The sequence below is a fragment of the Cucurbita moschata genome, unplaced genomic scaffold (assembly GCF_002738365.1).
Source record: "Cucurbita moschata cultivar Rifu unplaced genomic scaffold, Cmos_1.0 Cmo_Scf00008, whole genome shotgun sequence".
Taxonomy (NCBI): domain Eukaryota; kingdom Viridiplantae; phylum Streptophyta; class Magnoliopsida; order Cucurbitales; family Cucurbitaceae; genus Cucurbita; species Cucurbita moschata.
In genome coordinates, this window is record NW_019268524.1 from 593,751 (window position 1) to 615,649 (window position 21,899).

Genomic DNA, 21,899 nt, shown 5'->3' on the forward strand with positions numbered 1-21,899 from the left:
TTTTTTTTTTTTTTTTTTTTTTTAATTTAAGGGTATCTTTCAAAATTTTAAAATTTATGGATATTTTTTTTAGATGAATTATAAAATTTATGGATATTTAAAATTAACGCAAAACATATATCATCTTTCAGATTTTGAACCCAAGAAAAAAAAGTAAAAGTGAAAGTAAAAGTAAAAGTAAAAAAATCAAAATTACTCCCCTCTGTAAATGAGCTGTTAAAACTATTCCCAACCACTCCAACCAGCCGTTTCATTTTCACCAACCCCTTTCAAAGCCTCAATCAACGAAACAAAAGCGAAAAGGATTATGGGTTTGTGAAATTACCTTAATATGATTCTTGTACAGCCCTTTCACAACAGGATTACTGAAGAAATCATCATCCGATGATATGGACTGCCCCTGACTCCTCGCCCACTCCACATACTGCTTTTTCCCTCCCATATTCTCATAGTTGTTCACCAAACTCAATATCAATTTAATCCCATATTTCCTCGCCTCCGACACCGCAAAATCCAAGCCCTAACAAACCCATTTCCCATTCAGCATAAAACACAGACACTAAACCGCATAAATCAAAGCAATCGGACCATTTTCTTCACCTGAAACATCTTCTCATTGTAGCTGCCGGGAGAGTACTGCAAAGGGCTGTCTCCGCCGTCGCTGAAGGCCCAAGTTCTGCCAATGGAGAGCCCATGCTTGACGGCTTCTTCAAAAGCAGAGGAGACCTTGTTTCTCTGCGATGGGTCTGACCCGAAGTACATTACCCAATACGCATTGAACCCATTGGCGTAAAATGGGCTTCCGTTCAGTATCAGTTGCTGCCCTCTGGTACTCACGAACCCATCGTCTGCTTTGGCTCGAACCAGAACCAGAACCAGGACCAGAACCACCAAAACCGGACTCCAAAGCCTCATCTCTGTGTTGTGGGTTTGTTAAGAGTGAATGTGGAATGGGGCTGTCATTTATTTAGAGCTTCTAGGGCGGCCTGGAAAGTGGAGAGCTGGCCCTCTTCTCAACTTTAACTGTCGCTGTTTCTTTATTATTTTCTTTTCTTATCAATATTTTCACGGTTACGTTGTTGCCATAAGAGGTCGTGTTGTGGGCCCACATTAATTTTTGGAAATAATTGAATCCCCATAAAAATTAAAATTAAAAAAATCCCACAAAATACAAATCATTAACATTTAATAATATATAAACTTTTTTTTTTTTTAATTATAAGAATCAAATTTGTAATAAAATGTATTTTTAAAATTTAATATATATATTTGACTTTTTAATCGAATTTATATACCTTATTAAATTTAATAAGAGTTAAAGTTATTTTTAAAATAGTGGTTTTTATTTATTTATTTCCTTATTTGGACTTTAAAATATTACCTTAAACTTAATTGAAATATGTATATATCATTGGGTTAGGTAATAGAGTATGGGAGTGAGCATTTTATTTTATTTAAAATGTAATATTGTAAATTATTTATTTTAATGAGAACAATATTATTTTTCAGAAAAAAAGGCAGCCATACACGTGGCAATATTACATTTGTGGCTGAGAGGGATTTGTGCGGTTGATTGTATGGTACGAAAAGAGAATGATAAATAAAATCGTAGCCGATTTTGTACAATAAATAAAAAAATTTAAAACATCATAATCTGAGGATTATTAAATTATTAAAATGGGAGAACAGAAGGGTAATAAATATGGGTGAATCGGCGTCAAAGTCTTTCTAGTCTTTCACCGCCCAGATCGGGACGAATTACATTCAGCCGGAGATCGCGGTGACCGGTTAACCGTTCTTTAATGCATATCCGGGTCGGGTCGGGCGAGAGCAATCGTTTTTTCTCAACGATTTTAATAAATATTTATTTGTGTGATTCATATTTGATTCGTGTAAAGTTATGTATTTATATATCATAAAATCTTAATTAATCAATAATAATTTAAAACGGTATATCTCGCTTAATAATAATAAATACCTCCAATTTTTATTGATTATTATATCAGGTTCACGCTGTATTTTTTACTTTTAATTGACCTATTGACTTTCATTTTTAACCGTATCAAGATTAAAATGAATTAGATTATATATATTTTATCATATAAATATCGAGATGCGCTAAATTGATATGGTATTGTCCTCTCCTGTGTATAATTTTTTTTATCACAGAATAAATTTAAATTTTTAGTATTATATGCTTGAATTTAATTAGTTTTACAGGTAGATTTTTGTTTAATTGATTAATTAAATAATATTGTATTATTAAGAATAAATTCGAGTAAAAGATAAAACAAAATAAAATAGAAACTTTTTATTAATTATTTTATACTCTACAAAAACAAAATAAATAGAAAAGTTTCTTTTTTTAGTTTGTTTTGTTCTTGAGAAATGTTATTATTATTATTTATTTTTACTTTTATTTTTGATGTAAACAGTCACTATGCTCACTTTGTTGATTCCGAAGCCGAAAAGCCATAAACACAAACATGAATGAAACATAGACAAGGGTCATTTCTTGTAGTTCGCGGACAAATTTTTGAAAGCGATATACATTTCTGTAGAAAAAAGGTTGAATACCTTGTAAAAGTGAGAGTGAGAATCAAATCAATCGAGGCGAACGACATTGACGGATTCGAATTCTTGCATTGCTCGTTCGACTGGAATCGATTGCTTAGCGAAACTTCCGATAATCCACCATTTCATCAACAGCAATGGCAGCGATTTGCTCTCACTCTATTGTTCGATCGGAGAAAAGCTCCCTCCCTACTCACTTCTACTCCAGTAGAGGTATTCGGCGATCGGTGAAATTTTCCGGCGGCCTTTCAGGGTTTTCTGTCGCTTCTCCGGCTAGGTTTCCTGCTCGTTTTCCTTCAATCACTTGCCAGACCTCTGCAACTTTCCCTTCTCCGGTTGTATCAAAAGGTGTATGTATGTCTCCGATTTAACTTCTTATTTGCGATATTATTCCTGTAATTTTCATTTCGACAAAGGTTATTACGGTTCTTGCTATGACTTAGAAGTTAGGGCTTATGGACTGTGAGTGTTGGTGATATTTATATTGCTCTATCACTGTTCTTATGTGGTTCGTGAAGTTGGATAAGTCGTACTTATCAGACGGTGTATACGCCTTTCTGGGTGCACACATCTATCTGTTTGGATGCTGCTCTGTCTAAATGCGAGACGTGAACAAATTTCTCTTGAACTTGAACCCACTGATTTTTGACGCTTGCATTGGCGATATGCGATGGCTGTCTCACTGGCTTGAGAACAGATTATAGTGTTTTTTCCTCACTTTTTCTCAGGCAACAAGTTATTGGAAATGCAAGCAATTCAATGAATCGACTGGTGTATGCTTTTAGTTGTCTGACTATTGTTCTTTTTTGTATTGTTTGTCAGTGAAAGCAGAGAAGAAGGACTTCCTTCACCTCAGTGATTTTGATAAATCCACCCTCATGAAGATCTTAGACCGTGCAATCGAAGTTAAGGCGCAACTGAAATCTGGAGATAGGACATTTCTCCCATTTGAAGGGAAGACAATGGCTATGATATTTGCAAAACCATCCATGAGAACCAGAGTTTCATTTGAGACTGGTTTCTTCTTGCTAGGGGGGCATGCCATATATTTAGGGCCCGACACTATCCAAATGGGAAAAAGAGAGGAAACTAGGGATATTGCTCGTGTTCTGTCTCGATATAATGATGTCATCATGGCCCGTGTTTTTGGTCATCAGGTATGAGGGCCAATTTATTACCTTCTTAGTTCCACGTGACAACATAATCTGAGATTTAATGAAGCAAAATCAGGGTGGTTGAGATTTCGGCTATTGATGGTGGCTTGTGAAAACCTTTTCTAGCTAAATATGGCTTAATGATGTTTCTTTTATTACCTTATATTTCTTGTAAATAACCTTTTGATTGAGTTTTTCTAAATAACAAAAACATTGTGAAGCATTTGTAACGACTGCTTAAATCTTCTTCGCAGCAGACCCGTTCTAGTTATTATTTCAGCTTTTACTTGATACAATAATCAAAGGAATTGAAGTTTTCTTGACATTTCTTTTCTGATAGATAGCTATGTTGAATTATTCATCTATGATTGAATGAAGTTTATGTATCTGTTGGGATGAAGTCACCTGTTTACAATGTTGTCTGGATTGTGGAACATTAAGGTGGGAACCGTGGCCTGTTAGCATCATTTTATATGCAAAACTACAGTCATTTAGACACAAGGTTACTGTGATGTGTATCTATTCACGTAGGCATACTAAAACTAGTCATTGGTAAAATACCAAACACAGCCAGAAATGGCTCCACCATGGGATGGACGTGTGAGGAGGAAATAGTCTTATATTTAAACTTCTTTTCTCTTTGGTGGGTTTCTATTTGGGAAAATCAATAGCAAATTGAAGGCCAAATACTCCTAGCTATCCTAAGAAATAAGGGAAAAGGTGTCGAATTTCAAGTTAACTGGAATGTAAGCAATCTTGCCACATACGTGTGGACTGTGATTTCTTCTGTTTCATTAATCCGTTGCAACGATTAATAGTGCAGATGTCTCTCTACTGGTCGTCATACTATCATTTTGTTGCAGGATATTCTTGATTTAGCAAAATATGCAACCGTGCCTGTAATAAATGGCCTGACGGATTACAACCATCCTTGTCAAGTAATGGCTGATGCACTCACTATGATTGAACACATTGGCAAGTTAGAAGGAACTAAGGTTTGGTTTTCCTCATTTGTGTTTCGTTATAGTAGATATAAAATATACTTTCGTTATATTTCTCAAATGAATTGAGTGGATGACAATGAAAATTTAGGTTGTGTATGTTGGAGATGGAAATAACATGGTGCACTCGTGGTTGTTGTTGGCATCAGTTGTACCTCTCCACTTTGTTTGTGCCTGTCCTAAAGGTTTTGAGCCGGATAAGAACACAGTTGAAAAAGCCCGGCAAGCTGGAATTAGCAAGATCGAGATTTCCCATGATCCCAAGGAAGCAGTGAAAGGCGCTGATGTTGTGTATTCAGATGTCTGGGCAAGTATGGGACAAAAAGAGGAGGCTGAATATCGGCGTAAAGCGTTTCAAGGCTTCCAGGTACTTGTTGAAGCATTTTCTTTCTAATGAATGCACTTCGAGCTAATTAATTTTGTCAATGAAGATGTTACTAAAAAAAATTGTTGTTGAAGATCGACATGCTCTGATGGTCCGGCTTGATATTGAATTATCTGATTTTGATCTTTCATGCTATTACTTGAGATGGAAAGTTTAGAAATAGCCTGTTGTCTACACTTTTTCTGTGCTGAATACCAAATAGTTGGTTTGTGCTGAAAAACTGTAGTTTCATTCTGATGTTTGTTGCACAACAAACTCTCTGGCCAAGTATATGCCTTCCCGACCCATCCAAACTCGAACCTTCCCCTTCCAAACGTCCCATAGTTAATCACTCCAGGTTGTCCTCCCTCTGCATTTGTGATCTCTCGGATTCAATGATGAAAACTTCCCGATGAACTGTAATGGTATAATGTCCGATTCCGGGGAACTTAGCTTAGGTTACGAGAAGGATTAGATAACTACTCATGTCGTGGTTCTTCTCACTCCTATATTGAAACTGTGATGTGTTCTGTGACACTTAGGGGACCATATGCAAAACTAATCATTTGTGACAAACATTGGAGGGCACTGGTGGTAGTTATTTTTTGATCTTTGGGATGCATGTGGTATACCTCATCGGAGCTGCAATGACATTGTTTGCGTTATTGATACAGGTTAACGAAGAGCTCATGAATTTAGCAGGTTCAAAGGCTTATTTCATGCATTGCCTTCCAGCAGAGAGAGGCGTAGAGGTGACAGATGGGGTAATTGAGGCTCCCAACTCCATTGTCTTTCCACAAGCTGAGAACCGAATGCACGCACAGAATGCTATAATGCTTCATGTTCTTGGCTTATGATTGTGTCCAGCACTTAATAATGGAATATGCCAATTCATGTTTCAATAATAGTATGGCTGAGGTTAACTAGTTTATGATTCTCTACCGTACTGTCTTTTGTTTTTGCAAACTGGAACCTACTTTTTGCAGTACAGTTTTAACTTTTGCAGCTAGTGTTTGTCATAGCCGCGAGCTCCGTTTTGCAATTCTCGTCTAGTTTGATCGTATATTTAAACACTAATCCTTTTTTTCAGAAGAGAAATGGTCTAGTAGTTTACATAGGTTATGTGAAAAATATAAAGTGCGACATCTTTTTAACAATTAGTCACGTTAGCAATAGTATAACAATAATTGACAGATAAATAAGGTTATAATTTTGATTATCCACATTGGTTGAACTAAAAAGATCAGATATATATATATATAGATATAAGATTGACGGTCAACTTACACTTCCAATATTGGTTTTTCTGACCAAAAGGTCTCTCGATGACAGATCGAAAGAATTGTGTGGCTTTTCCCATCATAACTACCATAAAATGATATGCAATGGTTATGAACATGATAATGCTGATGCAATTATAAGGAAATCTAGGTTGATCGACTGCGTTATAATCGTTCCTCCATGTTGAACTTGTTCCAAGCAGCCTGTTGATTACAGATTTGGAGTTAGCAACTTTTGAACTCAATTGCAAAACTAAATAAAATATAGACTCCCCCTGTGAATTCATTTTGAAACCTATTATGATTTAGAATCGCTTAAAAACCTACTCGAAACAAATAGATCATGCGGGAGCCAGTGGAACTCGCACCAAAATAGAGAAATAATGTTCTCAAATAGACTAAATGATCACCTAAAAGACTGGATTTAAATTGTAAGGGCTTTTGGGGCTGGTAACCATTAGAACATGTTCCAAAAGTGATTTTAGAATGACCAAAAAAAACACTAAAAAGGGCACGAAGAAAGTAATCTTCATCATTCTAAAATCACTTTGAAGTATGTTCCATGTTCGTAATTCTTACTTGTAGCTCAATAATTTTTACCAAATTCCTAATTTAAAAAATAACAAACATAACCCAAATACCAATATAGATTCATTCAAGTAATAAATTTATCACATACCTTCAAAAGATCAAAAACCTTCTCGCATAGGTACTTTTGTGGAATGCTTGCACCCCGTTGCTGCAATTTGTCAGGGTGGACCGAAAGAGTTGCCCTACGGTAAGCTTTCTTGACAGCAGCTGTCGTGATAATATCTGTTAGAGGGACTGGCTGCCACCCACTGTCGGGCCCGAGGATCTGTCAACATAATAAGCAGTTAGGTTCTGATCATAACATCAAAATCAGAGAATAACAATAGGGCGCTCAATTTTAGCTTACATATTGTAGAGTTGAAAGCAATGCACGCAGATTTCCCTCCTTCCCACTTGACCACCGTTTAACTTCAGCATCTAGACCTTCTGCTAGTCTCTGTTACAAACAGAAGATATGGGCACTGTTAGACGAACTATCTCATAAAATACTTACTTACTCCTCCAAACTGTTAAGACGTGTAAATTACATTTCTCTCTTCCTGTTCTCTCTGTCCGAGAATGTCACGAATATTCTTCTCTGCAAGAGCATTCGCCTGAAATGGAACAGAAAAATTGAATAAAATGTGGCCATCTGCAATCAAATTCTGGATAGTTCACAGTTTGACCAGAACATACCACACGCTCAACCGTTCGCTGATGCCTCTCCAACCTGGCTTTACTTCTCTGTGCAGATTCCCCAGCAGATCCCACCTCTCTCTCTGACGCGTCGGGACCTATATATCGAGTGACAAGTTGTTCAGAAACCACGGATAACAGTCACCGGAACAAAATAATAATCCCTTCATTTATCAAGTTTTCATACTGATAATAGAGAAATCTTTAAGCAGTTTGGCCAGAAAGTACTTAAAGCGCATAACTCACCTCCAAGGTTGAATGAATTCGCATGCCTGAAATTGCTGGAAGAACATTGGCCTTTTGGCTGAGAGTCCTGAATGTAAGTGCTTTTCGGTGTTAATCACAATCATGTGCCCCTTCAATTGTTTCATGGACAATAAAAAACATGGAGGGGAGGATAAAAAATAAAAGTACTCACATTAAATGAAAAGCTCTTCTTTACTTTACTAACTCCAGCTGCACCATTTAGTTTTTCGGCAACAATCTTGTCAGCCAGATTTCTTGCCTCGGAAATAGCCTTTTCGGACATAGCTTTTTCTAAAGCACGCTCTCTTGCCTCAGCAGTAGCCATTTCAACGGCAGCACGCTGAGCTTTTAATTTGGCTTCCTTTGAATGCTTTTCGGTAGAAGGCTTAGTATTTGCCTCAATGGAAGCCTTCCTTGGGCGTTCACGTGGCTCGGCCATTACTCTTCGACGAGTGTCAGCAGAAGCTCTCTCGGCAGCAGCCCTCTCTCGGGCTTCTGCAAATGCTCTTTCACGAGCCTCGCGAATTGCTCTTTCTACGGCTAATCTCTCCCTCTCTCTTTCCTTTCCTTTTGCTTCATCAATTTTTCTCAGCCGATCCTTTATCACTTCAGCATCTTTCTCAAATTTCTCATGGAATACCTTCTCCTCCTGCATTAATTGGGGCGCTTGATGATTCTCCCCATCATTTTCTAAGATACTTTGATCTGTTGAGTTCTCAGCCAGCTCCTCTTTAGGTTGAGGCAAACCATGAGCTTCTGTCTCATTGTCGAATTTGGTTTCAATCCCTGCTTCTCTCTGCATGTCAGCATTAATTTCTATTTCACCCAATGTTGGGGTTGTTCGATGATTCTCGTTTTCTGTTACCTTCTGGCCAGTACTAATCTCCTGTTCTGTATTTTCTAAATTTTCTTTTCTTCCTGAACTTCCAGGCGAATCAGCTTCTTCCGAAGTTTCCAAGTGAACTGCATATTCCACCTCTTTGTCAGACGAGTCACTAGCTTCCATTTCATCCTCTGTCATAATTACTCGATAACTATCCTCGCTTTCTCCTCGAGTTTCACTTGTTTTGATGTCATGAACTGTTTCCGAGTCCATGTCAATCATACCAGATAGACTACTGGTTCTAATATTGTTCTCATCAAATTCCAACTGCATTTCATTTTTCAAAACATAAAAAGTTTCACTTTCTTCTACTTCGATGGTTGCTTGATGGTTCTCAGTTGCTCCTGTATTTGCGTTTTCCTCCACTACCTCTTCACTGATTTTGTTGCCATCTATAGTTATACTAGGCTGGTTACCTGCTTCAGTATTATTTACATTACTAGGTATCTCTTCTTCATTTGAATCGTCATCATTTTCTTCAATAATTGAAACTTCAATTTTCTCCATATTTCTCTCAATTCCTCCAAGTTCAGAAGCCATACCTTCAGCATTTTCCAAACTGCAAAAGATTGAGGACCAGTTCACAGATGCATCATGTTGCATTTGCTCTAATTTCAAATCGATTAGACCAAAATCTAACCCACTTTGGATTGAAATGGGGCTTGCATTTGAATTTTCCATTTTGAATCTACGTTTAAGTGCATCCTCTGCCATAGAAAACAATTTAAAAGGCAATCTATCCTCCACGTCACCCTCCTCAGTAATTGCCTCAGGTTCATTATTCATAACTTCCAAGGCAATATTAGCTAACTCCATTGAATTATCAATATTCCGATATTCAGGCTGGTCGGTAATCACTTCTACCCCTTCCATACTAGCTATGAAATTATTAGCATCCTGATCTTCTGAGAGGTTATCACATTCATCCTGCTTACTTAAACCGTCTTCTAGTTCAATTTTATTCTCAGTATTCAGATTGTCTGGCGTTGCTTGTACGACGATGTTCTCGTGTACTGCACATTCACCAATGTTTATTTGTCTTTGAACATGATGTCCAATCTCATTATTGCGCAAATGAAAAGGAAGCCCTTCAATCATCTCATCATCCCGTTTGTTTTCTTGAAGTTCTTCCTTTCCTTTTGATTCAACATCTTCTAGCATGTCTTGAGCTTCTTCGCCATCATGGAAGACATTGTTACAATTTATAAATCCTTCCTCTTCGTTAGATTTATCGAATATCTTTTCAACATCATTTTCAATTTGGAAGGCATTTGTTTCTCCCTCTTTTTCTTCTTGTTGGCAGATATGTCTATCTTTCTCCACTACCCATTGATGAGCCTTAACTTGGGTCTCCCTGTCCTTATTTACCCCCATCTCCCTGATTGAAAACTCCTCGTGATCTTCTGTTATTTGAAGTTCTTCCGGCAATTCCACACACTTTTCATGTTCTACGGATGCCTCAGCTTTCATTTCAGTTTCTACCTGGTCTTGGCGACGTGTTATTTTATCTTCTTCCTTCCCAATAACACCTAGAACTGATTTTAATTTGCTCATAAGAATGCCCTTGACTACACTTAAGTTTATGCCATTTTCCTCAGGCTCCTTAGTCTTATCGACTATTACCAAGTTATCACCATATTCTCCAGGATTCTCAGATGTTTCCTTTAATCCAATATTTCCTTGCCATCCATATCTATTTGCATTGTCCTCCTTTCGAGGTTCCAGTCTTTTTGCCTCATCTTTATCAAAATGCCTAGGTTCATAAAATTGTTCTGTTGCATCTAATTCTTTTGCTTCTTCCTCCCTACAATCAACTTTTGTTGACTTCAATTCCACATAATTTGGTTCTATGGCATTTAAATTTTCCCTCACCGCTCTTTGAGTGATATGACATTCTGCAGATGATTTATCCTCCCTGCTATCAACAATTTCTTCCTCTGAAGGATCCATTTTTCCATTGGTTTTACCAGCCACCTTCTCTTGGCGTGTGCTTACCTCCTTTCTCTCTTCAGGATTTAGGATCCTAGAAGATCTTGTTTTTTTATGCTTTTGAAGTCTGGCAGCTTTCTTTCTTTCCATCGACTCCTTGGCAACTTTTATACTTTCCTGAGCAGCATCAATTGCTTTCCTCAAAGCTGCAACTGAGGCAGCAGCAACTGGATTCACCTCAACTTCCTCCCCAAAATATGGAGGTGAAGAAACGTCATAAGAATCTTTAGAGTGTTCAAAAGTTTCAGAATTTAAACCAGTTGTTTTGCCTGAAAATCCATCACTTCTACCAAATTTAGGCAGAAAATTATGTTTCAGGGGAGTTTCAGGTTTGTGTACCCCTTGATCCACCTCATATCCATTGAATAACTTATCAGCTGAATCTGATCTAAACCAGCCAGTTCTGTTTTGACGATTAGTAGGATTAGTTGATCTAAACGTCTGTTCACTGTCACCAGAAATTGGAAGTTCTGGCTTATTTTCCACTTCATTCCCAACTTTTTCTGGGTGAATATCCTTCAATTTTTCAGATGTTGATGTTGGCATATCAGTTACACACATCTGCACAGGAGATTGTTCATCAATTAAACGTGAAAAACCTGGAATGGCCTGGGGAAGAGCTACATGAGCTGTCTCTGTCGCATAACTTTTGCTTCCTTGGTTGATCTTTTGATATGACACGCTGAACTTCTCCATTCTATCAAATGGAAGAGATGATGCTTCACGCGTGGAAAAATTATGCTCCTTTTCATACTGAGAAGAATTTTCTGTTGCTGCGGATCCTCTTCCAGCTGAAGTCCTACGATATAGCAACAATGTACAAAGTTCACTAACACAACTAAAATCACCATGTTCATTGTTCCTTACGGTTTGTTTCCTCTTGTACCCGGAAGTGAGAGCAACAGAAAGAGAAGATTTCAAAACGACCAACAAAAATTACTCCAATCAAAGGAATCGCCACCAGAACTTGAAGATGAAATTGACAGCACTCATGCCTATGTAAGGGATGAAATGCAAAAAGGCAAGAGGCTCGCTAAGTGGATGCCTTTATATCAGCGATCCATTGTGGTCGTGTCAAGACCTCCAAATCAATTCATTCGAACTTTAAACACCAAATATAGTCTGATCCAACAAACGTCCGTTTTAATTCTCCATTTTCACGAGATAGGCCTTAACTCTACATAAATAAATTTCACTCTACCAACTCCCTCAACAAAACGGGGAAATGAATTGTGCGATACGCGAGAACATTGAAGGATATTTCGGAAAATAAATTAACAGATTAAAAAAGGAGAAAGAGAAACAGCTTATTAAATGGAAATCGCTCAGCTAACAATGAATTTCTACAGTTTCAAAATAGCCTGCATATTAAGAAAACAGTAGCTTACCGAGTTTCCTTAGAAAACGAATTTGCTTTGTTTGCTTCGGCCAGAAGTTCCTCGTAAGGCACGGCGAAATTTAACTCATCGAAACCGCCAAAAATCTTCGAGTATTCAACCTTCGAGCTACGAACATCTACCGGAAACTTCTTGTCGCTCACTGCCGGAACATCAAGAATCGGAATCGAGGAAACTCGCGAACCGCCAAAAATCTCTCTGTAGTCCTCGACTCGAGCCGAGAAGACCGGAGCCCCGTGCTTCGACGGAGCAGCAAAAACGCCATCGTACGTCGATCTATCGTTGAAACTGCGAGCATTTGAATATTTCTTGTAGACAGTCGACGAAGTTCGATACTCCATGGAAGAGGCAGTTTCTAGGTTCGATTAGATTTCTCTGTTGTTTATTTTCTTCTCCCCGGTCGTTCTCTGCAAAATAGTTTACAGAGTCAAAGAAGAGATAATGAAGAAAGCGAATGAGAGAAGTTGCCAAGAAAGAGGGCGAAATGAAACGCAGTCTGACGGTGAAGAGGCCACATACTTGCTGACTAAACAATGGAAGCGGTTGAGTCACGATCGGTGGCCGGCAAACTGTCCGGAGAAGGCGGTCGGCGACGGAAATAGGCCGAAGTCACTATCCGTCATATGTGGAATTTAATTGGCTTTTCTACTGTCAGGACTCACCGTGGATGTTTGTTCTTGTTGAACGTGTTGCAAATCACGCATATCAAAAACACACAATGGCAGGATTGTAATTACGCTCGTGACTTTCGAACCTTTTGGGAAAAGTGACAGATTTACTGTTCTTACCACCAACTCATCTATAGCTGTCAAAAATCTACCAAACGACGACGTATCACAAATTAGTTTCCGTGTCTATCTGCTTTTGTTACCACTATGCATTCAAATGTGCACAAAAATATTTTAAAAAAAAAAAAAAAAATACATATTCAAGTGCAAATTAATTAAATCAATTTATTTTTTAAAATTTATTTCAACTCGAAAATGTTCACTTCGAATATTTTAAAATTAAATAACTAAATTTAATAAGCAAGATAGAGTTCAAATTACTTTAAATAGTTTATTTTTACCGTTTAAAATTAATTTATTGCATAAGGTTAAATTAATATGATTATTTAGTATTTTGTTCACTGAATTATTCTTACTAAATTTAAGATTTATTAATTGTAGTCTAAAAATATAAATAAATAAAACTGGTAAATTAAATCAAATCTTTAGGGATTTTAAATTAACTAAAACTACCCTTTTACAGTTGCTTGCAAGCCGTATATACCTTTCTTCCCCCTTTATTTTTTTACCTAAAGTTTTACCTTAGAGTCTTTGACTGGGCTGTAACTTGTAATGACGATTTAAATTTATTGCAATTTAATTGCCAAAGCAGCCGCATTCACGTATTTTTGCTTATTTTATTTAACCAATAATAACATGAATGTGAATACATTTACTAACACGTGACGTACATAGTTGAAATTAATTTGGAAAAGTGAATTGCACAACAATGAAATAATTATTATTATTAACAAATGCATTTAAAAATAAAATAATAACGACATCGACCTCTTAAATTAATTTGGCATACAACTGCACGTCTCAAATGACTTTTGTTATTGATTTCAGATTTTTTAATATAATATGAATATAAACCTTGTTGTAATAACTTAAATCGACCGTCAGTGAAGTATGTGATATAGACGGGTAAGAGATTTAAGTTACAATCAATAATCGTGGGTTTACACGAATCTATGTCTTCCTCTAAAAGGCGAGAGATCAACCGAGAATTTGAGAAGATGACCTATTGATGGAACTATTGGAAAATAATTGGGCGTTTGGAAAGAGGAACAAAATGGGCCCACTAGGCCTCTTCACTATTGATAATAGTTGTCAATGATCCATTGATTCAATTATCACCGACCTTTTTTGCCTCCGTAACGTTCAAATCGATAATTAAATATAAATTAATTTTTGTCTCCTGAAGGAATAAGCTTTTGAATTTGAAATGTGTTAATTTAAACTTATTACTTAAAAAATAACAATAATAATTTTTTTTTACCCACGAATAAATAAATAAAGTATGCATGAATTTTCAAAACTTAACTTATGGTTATACCTTATTATTTTAAAAATAAAAATTATTTTATTATATACTTTGCACCCATATTTTAAAAAATTAAGTTAAATTTTAAAAAATCAAATAAATTAAGAAAAAAAAAATCCACATTTGTGAATCTTTGATAAAGTGACTGGAGAGTAGGGTAGGGGCGAGGGGGTCGGGCATGGGGTCGGGCAAGGGCAACACCCTTTGACCTCGGCTTGAATTTTAAAAAACTAAGGTACGGGGCCACGCGCCTATGAATTGATTTAATAATGGGGGCCTCTGGCTCTCCCAATATGTAAATTTAAAGCAATTAATAAAAGCAGAGCGGCAGTGGTTGGTGGGAATGGGCATCGGCATGGCTGTGCCCGTTTCAGCTTTTGTGTCCCTCATTTCCTTTTGACGCTGCCTGCCTCCCTTCGTCATCATTTCATTTTCGGACCATTTGTCAGACCATGAATCATTTTTTATGAAGGTGTTGAAATCTCACTATCAAATAAATTTTAAAATTGTGAGATTGACACGTTAATATTTATTAGTAGTGAGTTTAGATTGTTATACATGGTATCAAATCAAGCACAAAATAATGTACTAATAAGGATGCTGGCTCCCAAAGAAGTGGATTGTAAAGCCGCATATCGCATTCCTTATATAGGTGTGACAACCTCTATCTAATTTTAAATTCGTGGACAGACGACTGTACGTAGGGAATGAAAGTAACAAAAGATATTATTGAAATAAAGTTGTAATGAGGCTTTTAATTTTTTAATTTTTAAAGGAGTATGAGTAATTGAGTATGATGTTGAATTGTTTATTTGACCATAATTTTGCACTCATGCAGTAGATTTGGATGGAACGCTTTCATAGGGATTTGAGTAGCCAATCATGTGCCAACTTTGAGAACCACACTGCTTTTTTTATCATTGGAGACCAAAATCCTGCCTCATCTTTCTCTCTCTTTCGTGTACTTGAATTTGAGTCACAATAATTTCTTCTTCTTCTATCCTTGCTTTTCTACACACTTTCAAGAGAGGGTCCAATGAGACCATGGTTCGTTACGTCGACGGTTTACCATCGACATCAAATTAATGTACATTATAAGTATGCCCGTCAAAATGAGAGGCAATTGTGTGAAAATAGAGATTAATGAAATATCCTAGACAAAATGATACCATTTTGAATGATCGTTAAATACCATGTTTCTAAAACGATAAAAAGGGCGTATTATTCTCTTTTATGCTCGTGATTATGATTATAAAATTGTGGCATTCTTGAAAAGCGTAGCTGCCTAAGCATGGTTTCCCTCTCCCTTAAGTTAACGTCTACATTTTGTCGGGAAAGAAAGAATGGGGAACAAAAATCGTTTACATGGGCCTTGTAGCGCAAATTTTAGGGCCGGGCCCATAACTGGCAATCAGGCAGTCTGGACGTTGTATGGGCCCAAAGGCCCAACTGAAAGAATTTCTCTAATTATTTTTAAATAATATATTTTCTGAGGAATATATATCTCATAAATGGCGGAACATGTATGTTTTACTTTCAGAAAGCATTGATATTATTAGGGTACCCTATCCTGTCTTTTCTCATGACGTAGGCACGCACCTACTGCCACTGACCAGTACCTTCCAGAAAATACGCATGGCCTTCTTATTTGGTGGGCCCCACAAATGTTTATTTAATATAATATTATTAATTATTTTATAATGTTTGGTAATGCTTATGTTTTAACATTTTTTAATTATTGCATGGAATCGGGCCCCTTACTTTCCCTCTTAGGTGAGTCAATAATACACCTAATCTACCTCATGTCGGGTAAATTTATTATTAAAAACATTTTACATTCATTAATTTAAAAATTATATGTGAGATATTATTAGGAAAATAAACACAAATTATCTCAATATGAGACTGTATATTTAAAATATCTAATATTTTTACACAATACTTCCACGTCATAAAATGATTTAAAAAAATTAAAAAAAAACCCCATAAAATTATAAACTGACCACTCGAATTCAGAAGAATTCTAATATAATTACTCTTCTTTTTTTTTTTCTTTACATTATCTGAACACATACAAATCCGACCGGGTTTTTCAAGCACCGACTCCACCACGACCAAGTCTGGAGGCCGCAACATTGGCCACGTGGAACTGCGAGACGTAGCTGTTGCCAGATCCTTCAATCACAGGCGGTTCGTTTAGAAATGCCCAGTTACTTCTTCTCCACCTGATAAAACCGCAAGTTTTTGTCATAAACCCTCATCTTCAAATATTCCAATTATCATATTTAAAAAAAATAAATAAAAAAAATAAATAAATAAATTACCAGCCATTTTTCTTGGGCTTGTTGTCTAAGCTAGCTTCAGACTCCATGTCCAAGAAACCCTTCCTCGTATTAAATGGAGGCACAGAGCTTGACCGCTGAAGATTATTTCCACCAAATTCCACCTTCTTAATTTCCTGCCAAAAATAAAAATAAATAAATAAATAAATAAACTCAAAATTACAACATAAAAAGTCAGAACACAGTTGACTTAACCAGACCATACCTCACAGCTCTGAAACGGACTCAAAATGGCTCTAAGATGTTCTTCATGCAACTGTTTCTTCGTCTTCCAAAACGCTTCAATCTCTTCCTTCGTCAATGACTTGTTCCTCCGGTGACTCACTGCAAATAATTACAATTAATAATTTCATTTAAATTAAAAAAAAAAAAAAAAAAAAAAAAAAAACTAGCTTTACCTTCTTCTGGGTCACTCGCCGGAGAATCCCAACCCGCCATTAAAGAACCCATCTCTCAAAATACTAGCTTTTCTTCTCTCTTCAAATTGCTGATAATCTGATTTGGTTTGTTATTACAAACAAATATATATATATATATATACACACAAAATTGGCGTCTAGCTAGCAGTGTGTCTTTATCTCTTGGCTCCGATCTTATCTAAAACTTTTTTATTTAATAATTATTTTTATTTTTAATGTTAATTGGTTGACAACGATAGGTTTCGTCGGTGTTTAGTTTATTAAATTTAAAATTACGGATTTTTTTCTTAGAGCCCACAGATTTCTGAGCCGGTTTGGTGGGTTTTTGGCGTTGACTAACCTGAAACTAAGAAATGGAAGCTTCTTGACTTTGGTCATTGCTTATCTACATACACGTTTACCTGATTCATCACGGTTCCGTGCTGCTTTTATTTTTAAGCCCATGGGCGAAACAGGCCCAATTGGTTGTTTTGGGCCCATGTTGCGGATGGATTATGGGCCGATCAATGTGGGCCAAGCCCATGTTTGATGCGTGCTTAGTTGACTATATTCTAAATAAAATTGATTTTAGATAAATAATTAATTAAATGTACTTTATTCCTTAATTTTACATAGCTATTGCTCTTATTAAAAATCAATTAAATTATTAATAAATTAGTTTAAAAATTAGTAATTTAAATTTAGATTTCCATGTTTGAGTTGTAATCTTGTGGAATTATATAAACGACACAATTTGTTTATATTTTTAATTTTGATATTTTTAGAGTCAATAAAAGTCTCGATATCGTATACTTAATAATATGATATATATATATATATATATATAGTCACATTGGGACAGCTATGTTAAATAATTAGTTCCATGAGATTGAGCAATTGAATGGGTGAATGGCGACAAAGATAAAAGGATGGAAGGAAATCTAGAATGGGTGGGCCAAGGGAACTGAAAGGGGAAAGGAAATAATGGGCCCGGCCCAATTCAAATCATTGAAGAAGAAGCCGAGCGAATCGGGTTGGGCAAAAACGGTCACGAATTAATAAATTAATAAATAAATAGATGAGTACCGACCGACAAGATAGCGAAATGGCTGTCCCCACGATTCCATACCTTCTTAACAAACTCCTCCAACTTAGCTTAAATTTCACCCGCTAATTACTATTCAACCATATTAAATAAAATGTATTAAATCATATGAAATTATTATATGAATTCACCATTAATTAGACCATTTTAATTCATTTATGTGTTTTATTTGTATATTTAATGAAAATTCAAATATTTATGTTTTAATTATTGTATTTTTGGAAGTAAATATATTAAATTACTATACATTATAGGTTAAAAAGGAGAGGACAGAACGAAAATAGCTGCTTCCATGTTGGAAGATTATGAGTTGGCTTTGGCTACTTCAAACTTCCAATCCAAATCCAACCAATCCCCTCCCGACAAGTGGCAGACATTTGGATTTTGTGACGTCATATCTTTTTATGGTGCATGAAAATATATTTAATGTCGGATTATCCTAATATATCTTTTTTTTATTTTTATATTTTGTATTTGCTTGTAATTATCTGTTTGGTTTGTTTCACCTTCTAAACCCATACACAACATAGACACCCACCAAACCCTCCACCTCAAATATGGCTTCTTTCCCTCACCCTTTAGTTTTTATTTTTTTTTAATTATTTACTATTTTGAAAATTAAAAAAAAAAATCAAGGGTATTTTGGATAAATGTAGGGATTATGAATATTATAATCTTTCTAAAATTAGAATAAAAATCTCTTATGTGGGGACCACACGGTCGAGGAACCTCGTGGATGCTGATAAAATCTAGCTGGCATGCATTGGACCGGCCGGCTCAGTCCCACGTCGGTTAAAAACTAACATCATTATTATTAATAAGAAGAGTAGTAATAAAATAACAATAATAATAGTCGTGAAATTAATCTGACGTGGCGTACGTTTGTAATAAGCAATGGCTGCACGTGCAATTGGGGTTCCCTGTGCCACAATTCACGCACTTTGTCTATTTTCTTCACTTTTCAACTCAAATCTTCCCTTCATTTCCTATTTTAACCTTTTATTTTTCCTTATTTAATTTTGAAAATATATTTTTGAGTTTTTTTTAAATATATAATTCAATATTATTCTAATTGAATGATCTTATCATTCATGCTACTTAATTTAAACTATTTTTAAGATGAGAAATTATTCGATCAAATTAATACAAATTTATTTGTTTTAAGTATTTAAAAAAAACACTTAATATCATAATTATTTTAAATCAAACCTACGTAATTGTAGAGTATTTTATAATAAAATTAGTGTAATTATCCATTATTTTAAATATGGGTAAATATTAATGAATTAAGTATGGAAAAGTAATACACGTGTGAATCAAGCATGTCAATGATTGCATTAACGAATCCATGGGTTCATTGAACACGAACCGGAACTGAGTCGTTTAATCAACAGTGGAGTGGGACCCAATTCAACGCATTGATGTAACCATTAGCACTATTTTTATAATTCTCCATTTTCATCCTTTTACACTATATATATATTTTTTAAATAGACTCTAAAATTAGAAAATGATTGCAATTCGTATCTTTCATTTAAATTTTGCTAATTCATCTATTAATTAAAAAAAAATCTTTAAATTTAAATAGTAATAAATAAATAAAATAAAAAAGGCTATGTCCATACATAGATGTAGACCTGAGATGTGAGAGTGTAGGCAAAAACTGCTAAATATGTACTACCAAACATGTTCTAACCAGCTTCGACATCGTTCCTTCCACTTATTTTCCATTATTTTTAATTATAAAATTCTTCCCTAATCCAGAATAAGATAATATATTATTTTGATTAAATTTATGAAAAATTTAGATTTTATTAAATAACACATTCCAATGATGTTTATTCAATACAAAATTAAATGTTTAAATATCTATCGTTTAAAAATTATTAAGGCGGTATGAAATATATAATTTAAATATAAAATTAAATGGAAATGTGTTTTAAAATAGGGAAGTGTTGTAAATAAAATTAAAATATAATATTCTTAACCCTTAAATCGATGTGAAAGACACCTTATGATTTCAAAATTCTAAATTGACTACTTTAAGACCGATATTTTAAAGAGTATATTTCACTTGTCTGCTTCATAATATTATATTATAAATTTATTAAAATAATTATTAATTTTAGGATTTCGAAAATATGTTTCAGACCCATTTGTGTAATATATTATTTTAATAATGCAACTTCACGTGAGGCCGGGGAATGGTATGTAATTACAAAGAACGTGCATCGGACTTCCTACAGAGAGACTACCGTAGGTAAACGTGGACCTCAAGTATGTCCTCCAATTAGAATGCTCCACATCAGTAAGTGACATAGGGAACACGGATATTTTAGAGTGAGCGAGAACAGAGGAGAATTGACCCACGAGTTTAATGGACGAGAACCTTGGAACGGGGTGGTTAAAAAAATGTTTAATAAAATGACGATGAGGATTTGAGATCCGCAGGAACGAAAATCGAAGAGCTCTGTTGGTGACCCTGGCACTCGCCGTGACGGAGGCGGCGACGGCGACGCGGTGACGACGGAGGAGACGACCTTGTGTTGCGGAATCACAGAGGCTTTAAAAGAATTTTTGGCTAGCTTTTTTGTTTCAAATCTTAGCCTCTTCGCTCTCTCTCTCTCCCACTCACTCTCTCTTCCTTCAAAAGCCGTCTGCAACTTCCGAGACATTGCTGCCTTTTCGATTTAAAACGGGAATTCAATCCATCAAAATCCTCCGAGTTTCACAGGATCTCTTGGATATCTGTTTCTCTCGCGGCTTTCTGCGCAGCTGTTCTCGTTTTTGCGGTACGTGTCTTCATCTGTTTGCCTCTTTGTTTCTTCATCGAATCGTTTCTTTTTTCAGTTTCGGATGAATTAGAAATGTGAGGAACGCGATTGGAGTCATTCGGATTTTACTTCCGTGTCGTTTGATGAGTGTTTCTGTTTATTTTACGTGTTGAATCTGTTATATCAACGAGGTTACTCATGTAGAATTGATGATTTGAATGTATCATGCGTATTTGTTGCTGTTTTCCGTTGAGTTTATCTGAGATTTGAATCGGAGTTTTTGATCTCAATGGCGTCTTTGTGTAGTGAGGCGAATACTGCTATGACGACGCCTCTGAGAGGCATAATTAGCGAGCAGAGTGAAATAAGAGAAGGCAGTGGGAATTCGTCGAGAAAAGTGAGGGAGGGAGTTCAAGTGCGTCATCTCGGGAAGTCGCATATTGTCCCTGAGCAGCCTTCGTCATCTTCTCCGGTTCCGATCGAACAGAGCCGGTGGGCGAATTTGCCGCCCGAGCTTCTATTGGACATAATTCAACGAGTGGAAGCGAGTGAGACTACTTGGCCTTCTCGCCGGCATGTTGTTGCCTGTGCTTCAGTTTGCAGGTCATGGCGGATGATTACAAAGGAAATTGTGAGGACTCCCGATCAGTGTGGGTGGATCACCTTCCCAATTTCCCTGATGCAGGTATTTTAGTCCATCCTTCGTCATTTTCAAGGCAGATTTTGAGCTCCCTAACAACCAGGGCTTTAAATCTGAATCTATTCTTCCTTGTTTTTTGTCCTAATTTAATAGCCGGGACCAAGAGAAACGCCAATCCAGTGCTTCATTAAAAGAGAAAGGGCAACTTCAACGTTTCGTCTCTATCTCGGCCTAAGCCCTGGTAATTTCCCTTTTTTTTTTTTTCTTTTTTCTATTGAGATTATGCGTCCTTTGAGTAAAATTCTTGTATCTAGAGAATAGATTTTTTTTTTAGAAAAAATAAATAAAAAAAATAAACTCCCACTTAGAAGTAGCAGTTATCAAATGGGGGG

General features: G+C 35.9%; 5 protein-coding genes across 6 annotated transcripts in view; 2 read left to right on the top strand and 3 right to left on the bottom strand.

Annotated features, from left to right (window-relative positions):
• The window catches only part of LOC111446456 (mannan endo-1,4-beta-mannosidase 7-like), a 3,831-nt gene extending 2,813 nt beyond the window's left edge, over positions 1 to 1,018 (bottom strand). The window contains exons 1-2 of the mRNA XM_023085285.1: positions 601 to 1,018; positions 326 to 520 (exon numbers count right to left, since the gene is read on the bottom strand). Of these exons, the coding sequence (XP_022941053.1) occupies positions 326 to 520; positions 601 to 915 (510 nt within the window). The 5' untranslated portion in view covers positions 916 to 1,018. The remainder of the gene's footprint in view (positions 1 to 325; positions 521 to 600) is intronic.
• A 1,420-nt stretch (positions 1,019 to 2,438) lies between these two features.
• Positions 2,439 to 6,112, top strand: LOC111446653 (ornithine carbamoyltransferase, chloroplastic-like). 2 transcript variants are annotated; one of them, XM_023085548.1, is made up of 5 exons: positions 2,439 to 2,928; positions 3,397 to 3,731; positions 4,592 to 4,723; positions 4,821 to 5,096; positions 5,768 to 6,112. In XM_023085548.1, the coding sequence occupies exons 1-5, from the start codon at positions 2,712 to 2,714 to the stop codon at positions 5,948 to 5,950; spliced, it is 1,143 nt and encodes a 380-aa protein (XP_022941316.1). In that variant the 5' UTR covers positions 2,439 to 2,711; the 3' UTR covers positions 5,951 to 6,112. The 2 variants fall into 2 exon arrangements, with proteins under 2 accessions (XP_022941316.1, XP_022941317.1); XM_023085549.1 differs by having other exon boundaries at positions 2,439 to 2,922.
• A 210-nt stretch (positions 6,113 to 6,322) lies between these two features.
• Positions 6,323 to 12,846, bottom strand: LOC111446278 (auxilin-like protein 1). Its single transcript, XM_023085017.1, has 9 exons — positions 12,674 to 12,846; positions 12,146 to 12,561; positions 8,058 to 11,556; positions 7,886 to 7,952; positions 7,640 to 7,737; positions 7,492 to 7,557; positions 7,311 to 7,400; positions 7,053 to 7,229; positions 6,323 to 6,577 (listed from the first exon to the last, which is right to left on the bottom strand). The coding sequence occupies exons 2-9, from the start codon at positions 12,493 to 12,495 to the stop codon at positions 6,539 to 6,541; spliced, it is 4,386 nt and encodes a 1,461-aa protein (XP_022940785.1). The 5' UTR covers positions 12,496 to 12,561; positions 12,674 to 12,846; the 3' UTR covers positions 6,323 to 6,538.
• Positions 12,847 to 16,239: 3,393 nt separating this feature from the next.
• On the bottom strand, positions 16,240 to 17,119 carry LOC111445795. The gene is made up of 4 exons (XM_023084278.1): positions 16,989 to 17,119; positions 16,796 to 16,914; positions 16,573 to 16,706; positions 16,240 to 16,473 (listed from the first exon to the last, which is right to left on the bottom strand). The coding sequence occupies exons 1-4, from the start codon at positions 17,038 to 17,040 to the stop codon at positions 16,341 to 16,343; spliced, it is 438 nt and encodes a 145-aa protein (XP_022940046.1). The 5' UTR covers positions 17,041 to 17,119; the 3' UTR covers positions 16,240 to 16,340.
• A 3,393-nt stretch (positions 17,120 to 20,512) lies between these two features.
• Positions 20,513 to 21,899, top strand: part of LOC111446081 (tubby-like F-box protein 5) — a 3,408-nt gene continuing 2,021 nt past the window's right edge. Inside the window, exons 1-3 of the mRNA XM_023084740.1 lie at positions 20,513 to 20,885; positions 21,174 to 21,552; positions 21,661 to 21,748. Of these exons, the coding sequence (XP_022940508.1) occupies positions 21,190 to 21,552; positions 21,661 to 21,748 (451 nt within the window). The 5' untranslated portion in view covers positions 20,513 to 20,885; positions 21,174 to 21,189. The remainder of the gene's footprint in view (positions 20,886 to 21,173; positions 21,553 to 21,660; positions 21,749 to 21,899) is intronic.

What these genes read in the sequence shown, in the direction of transcription:
- LOC111446653 (XM_023085548.1), top strand. Translation starts at nt 2,712, where the DNA reads ATGGCAGCGATTTGCTCTCACTCTATTGTTCGATCGGAGAAAAGCTCC. An exon ending in GGTTGTATCAAAAGGTGTAT is followed by an intron (nt 2,929 to 3,396) that starts GTATGTCTCCGA and finishes ATTGTTTGTCAG; the next exon opens with TGAAAGCAGAGAAGAAGGAC. An exon ending in GCAAGTTAGAAGGAACTAAG is followed by an intron (nt 4,724 to 4,820) that starts GTTTGGTTTTCC and finishes ATGAAAATTTAG; the next exon opens with GTTGTGTATGTTGGAGATGG.
- LOC111446278 (XM_023085017.1), bottom strand. Translation starts at nt 12,495, where the DNA reads ATGGAGTATCGAACTTCGTCGACTGTCTACAAGAAATATTCAAATGCT. An exon ending in GAATTCATTCAACCTTGGAG is followed by an intron (nt 7,738 to 7,885) that starts GTGAGTTATGCG and finishes CTCGATATATAG; the next exon opens with GTCCCGACGCGTCAGAGAGA. An exon ending in TGCTTTCAACTCTACAATAT is followed by an intron (nt 7,230 to 7,310) that starts GTAAGCTAAAAT and finishes TTATGTTGACAG; the next exon opens with ATCCTCGGGCCCGACAGTGG.
- LOC111445795 (XM_023084278.1), bottom strand. Translation starts at nt 17,040, where the DNA reads ATGGGTTCTTTAATGGCGGGTTGGGATTCTCCGGCGAGTGACCCAGAA. An exon ending in GTCCGTTTCAGAGCTGTGAG is followed by an intron (nt 16,707 to 16,795) that starts GTATGGTCTGGT and finishes TATTTTTGGCAG; the next exon opens with GAAATTAAGAAGGTGGAATT. An exon ending in AAGCCCAAGAAAAATGGCTG is followed by an intron (nt 16,474 to 16,572) that starts GTAATTTATTTA and finishes CGGTTTTATCAG; the next exon opens with GTGGAGAAGAAGTAACTGGG.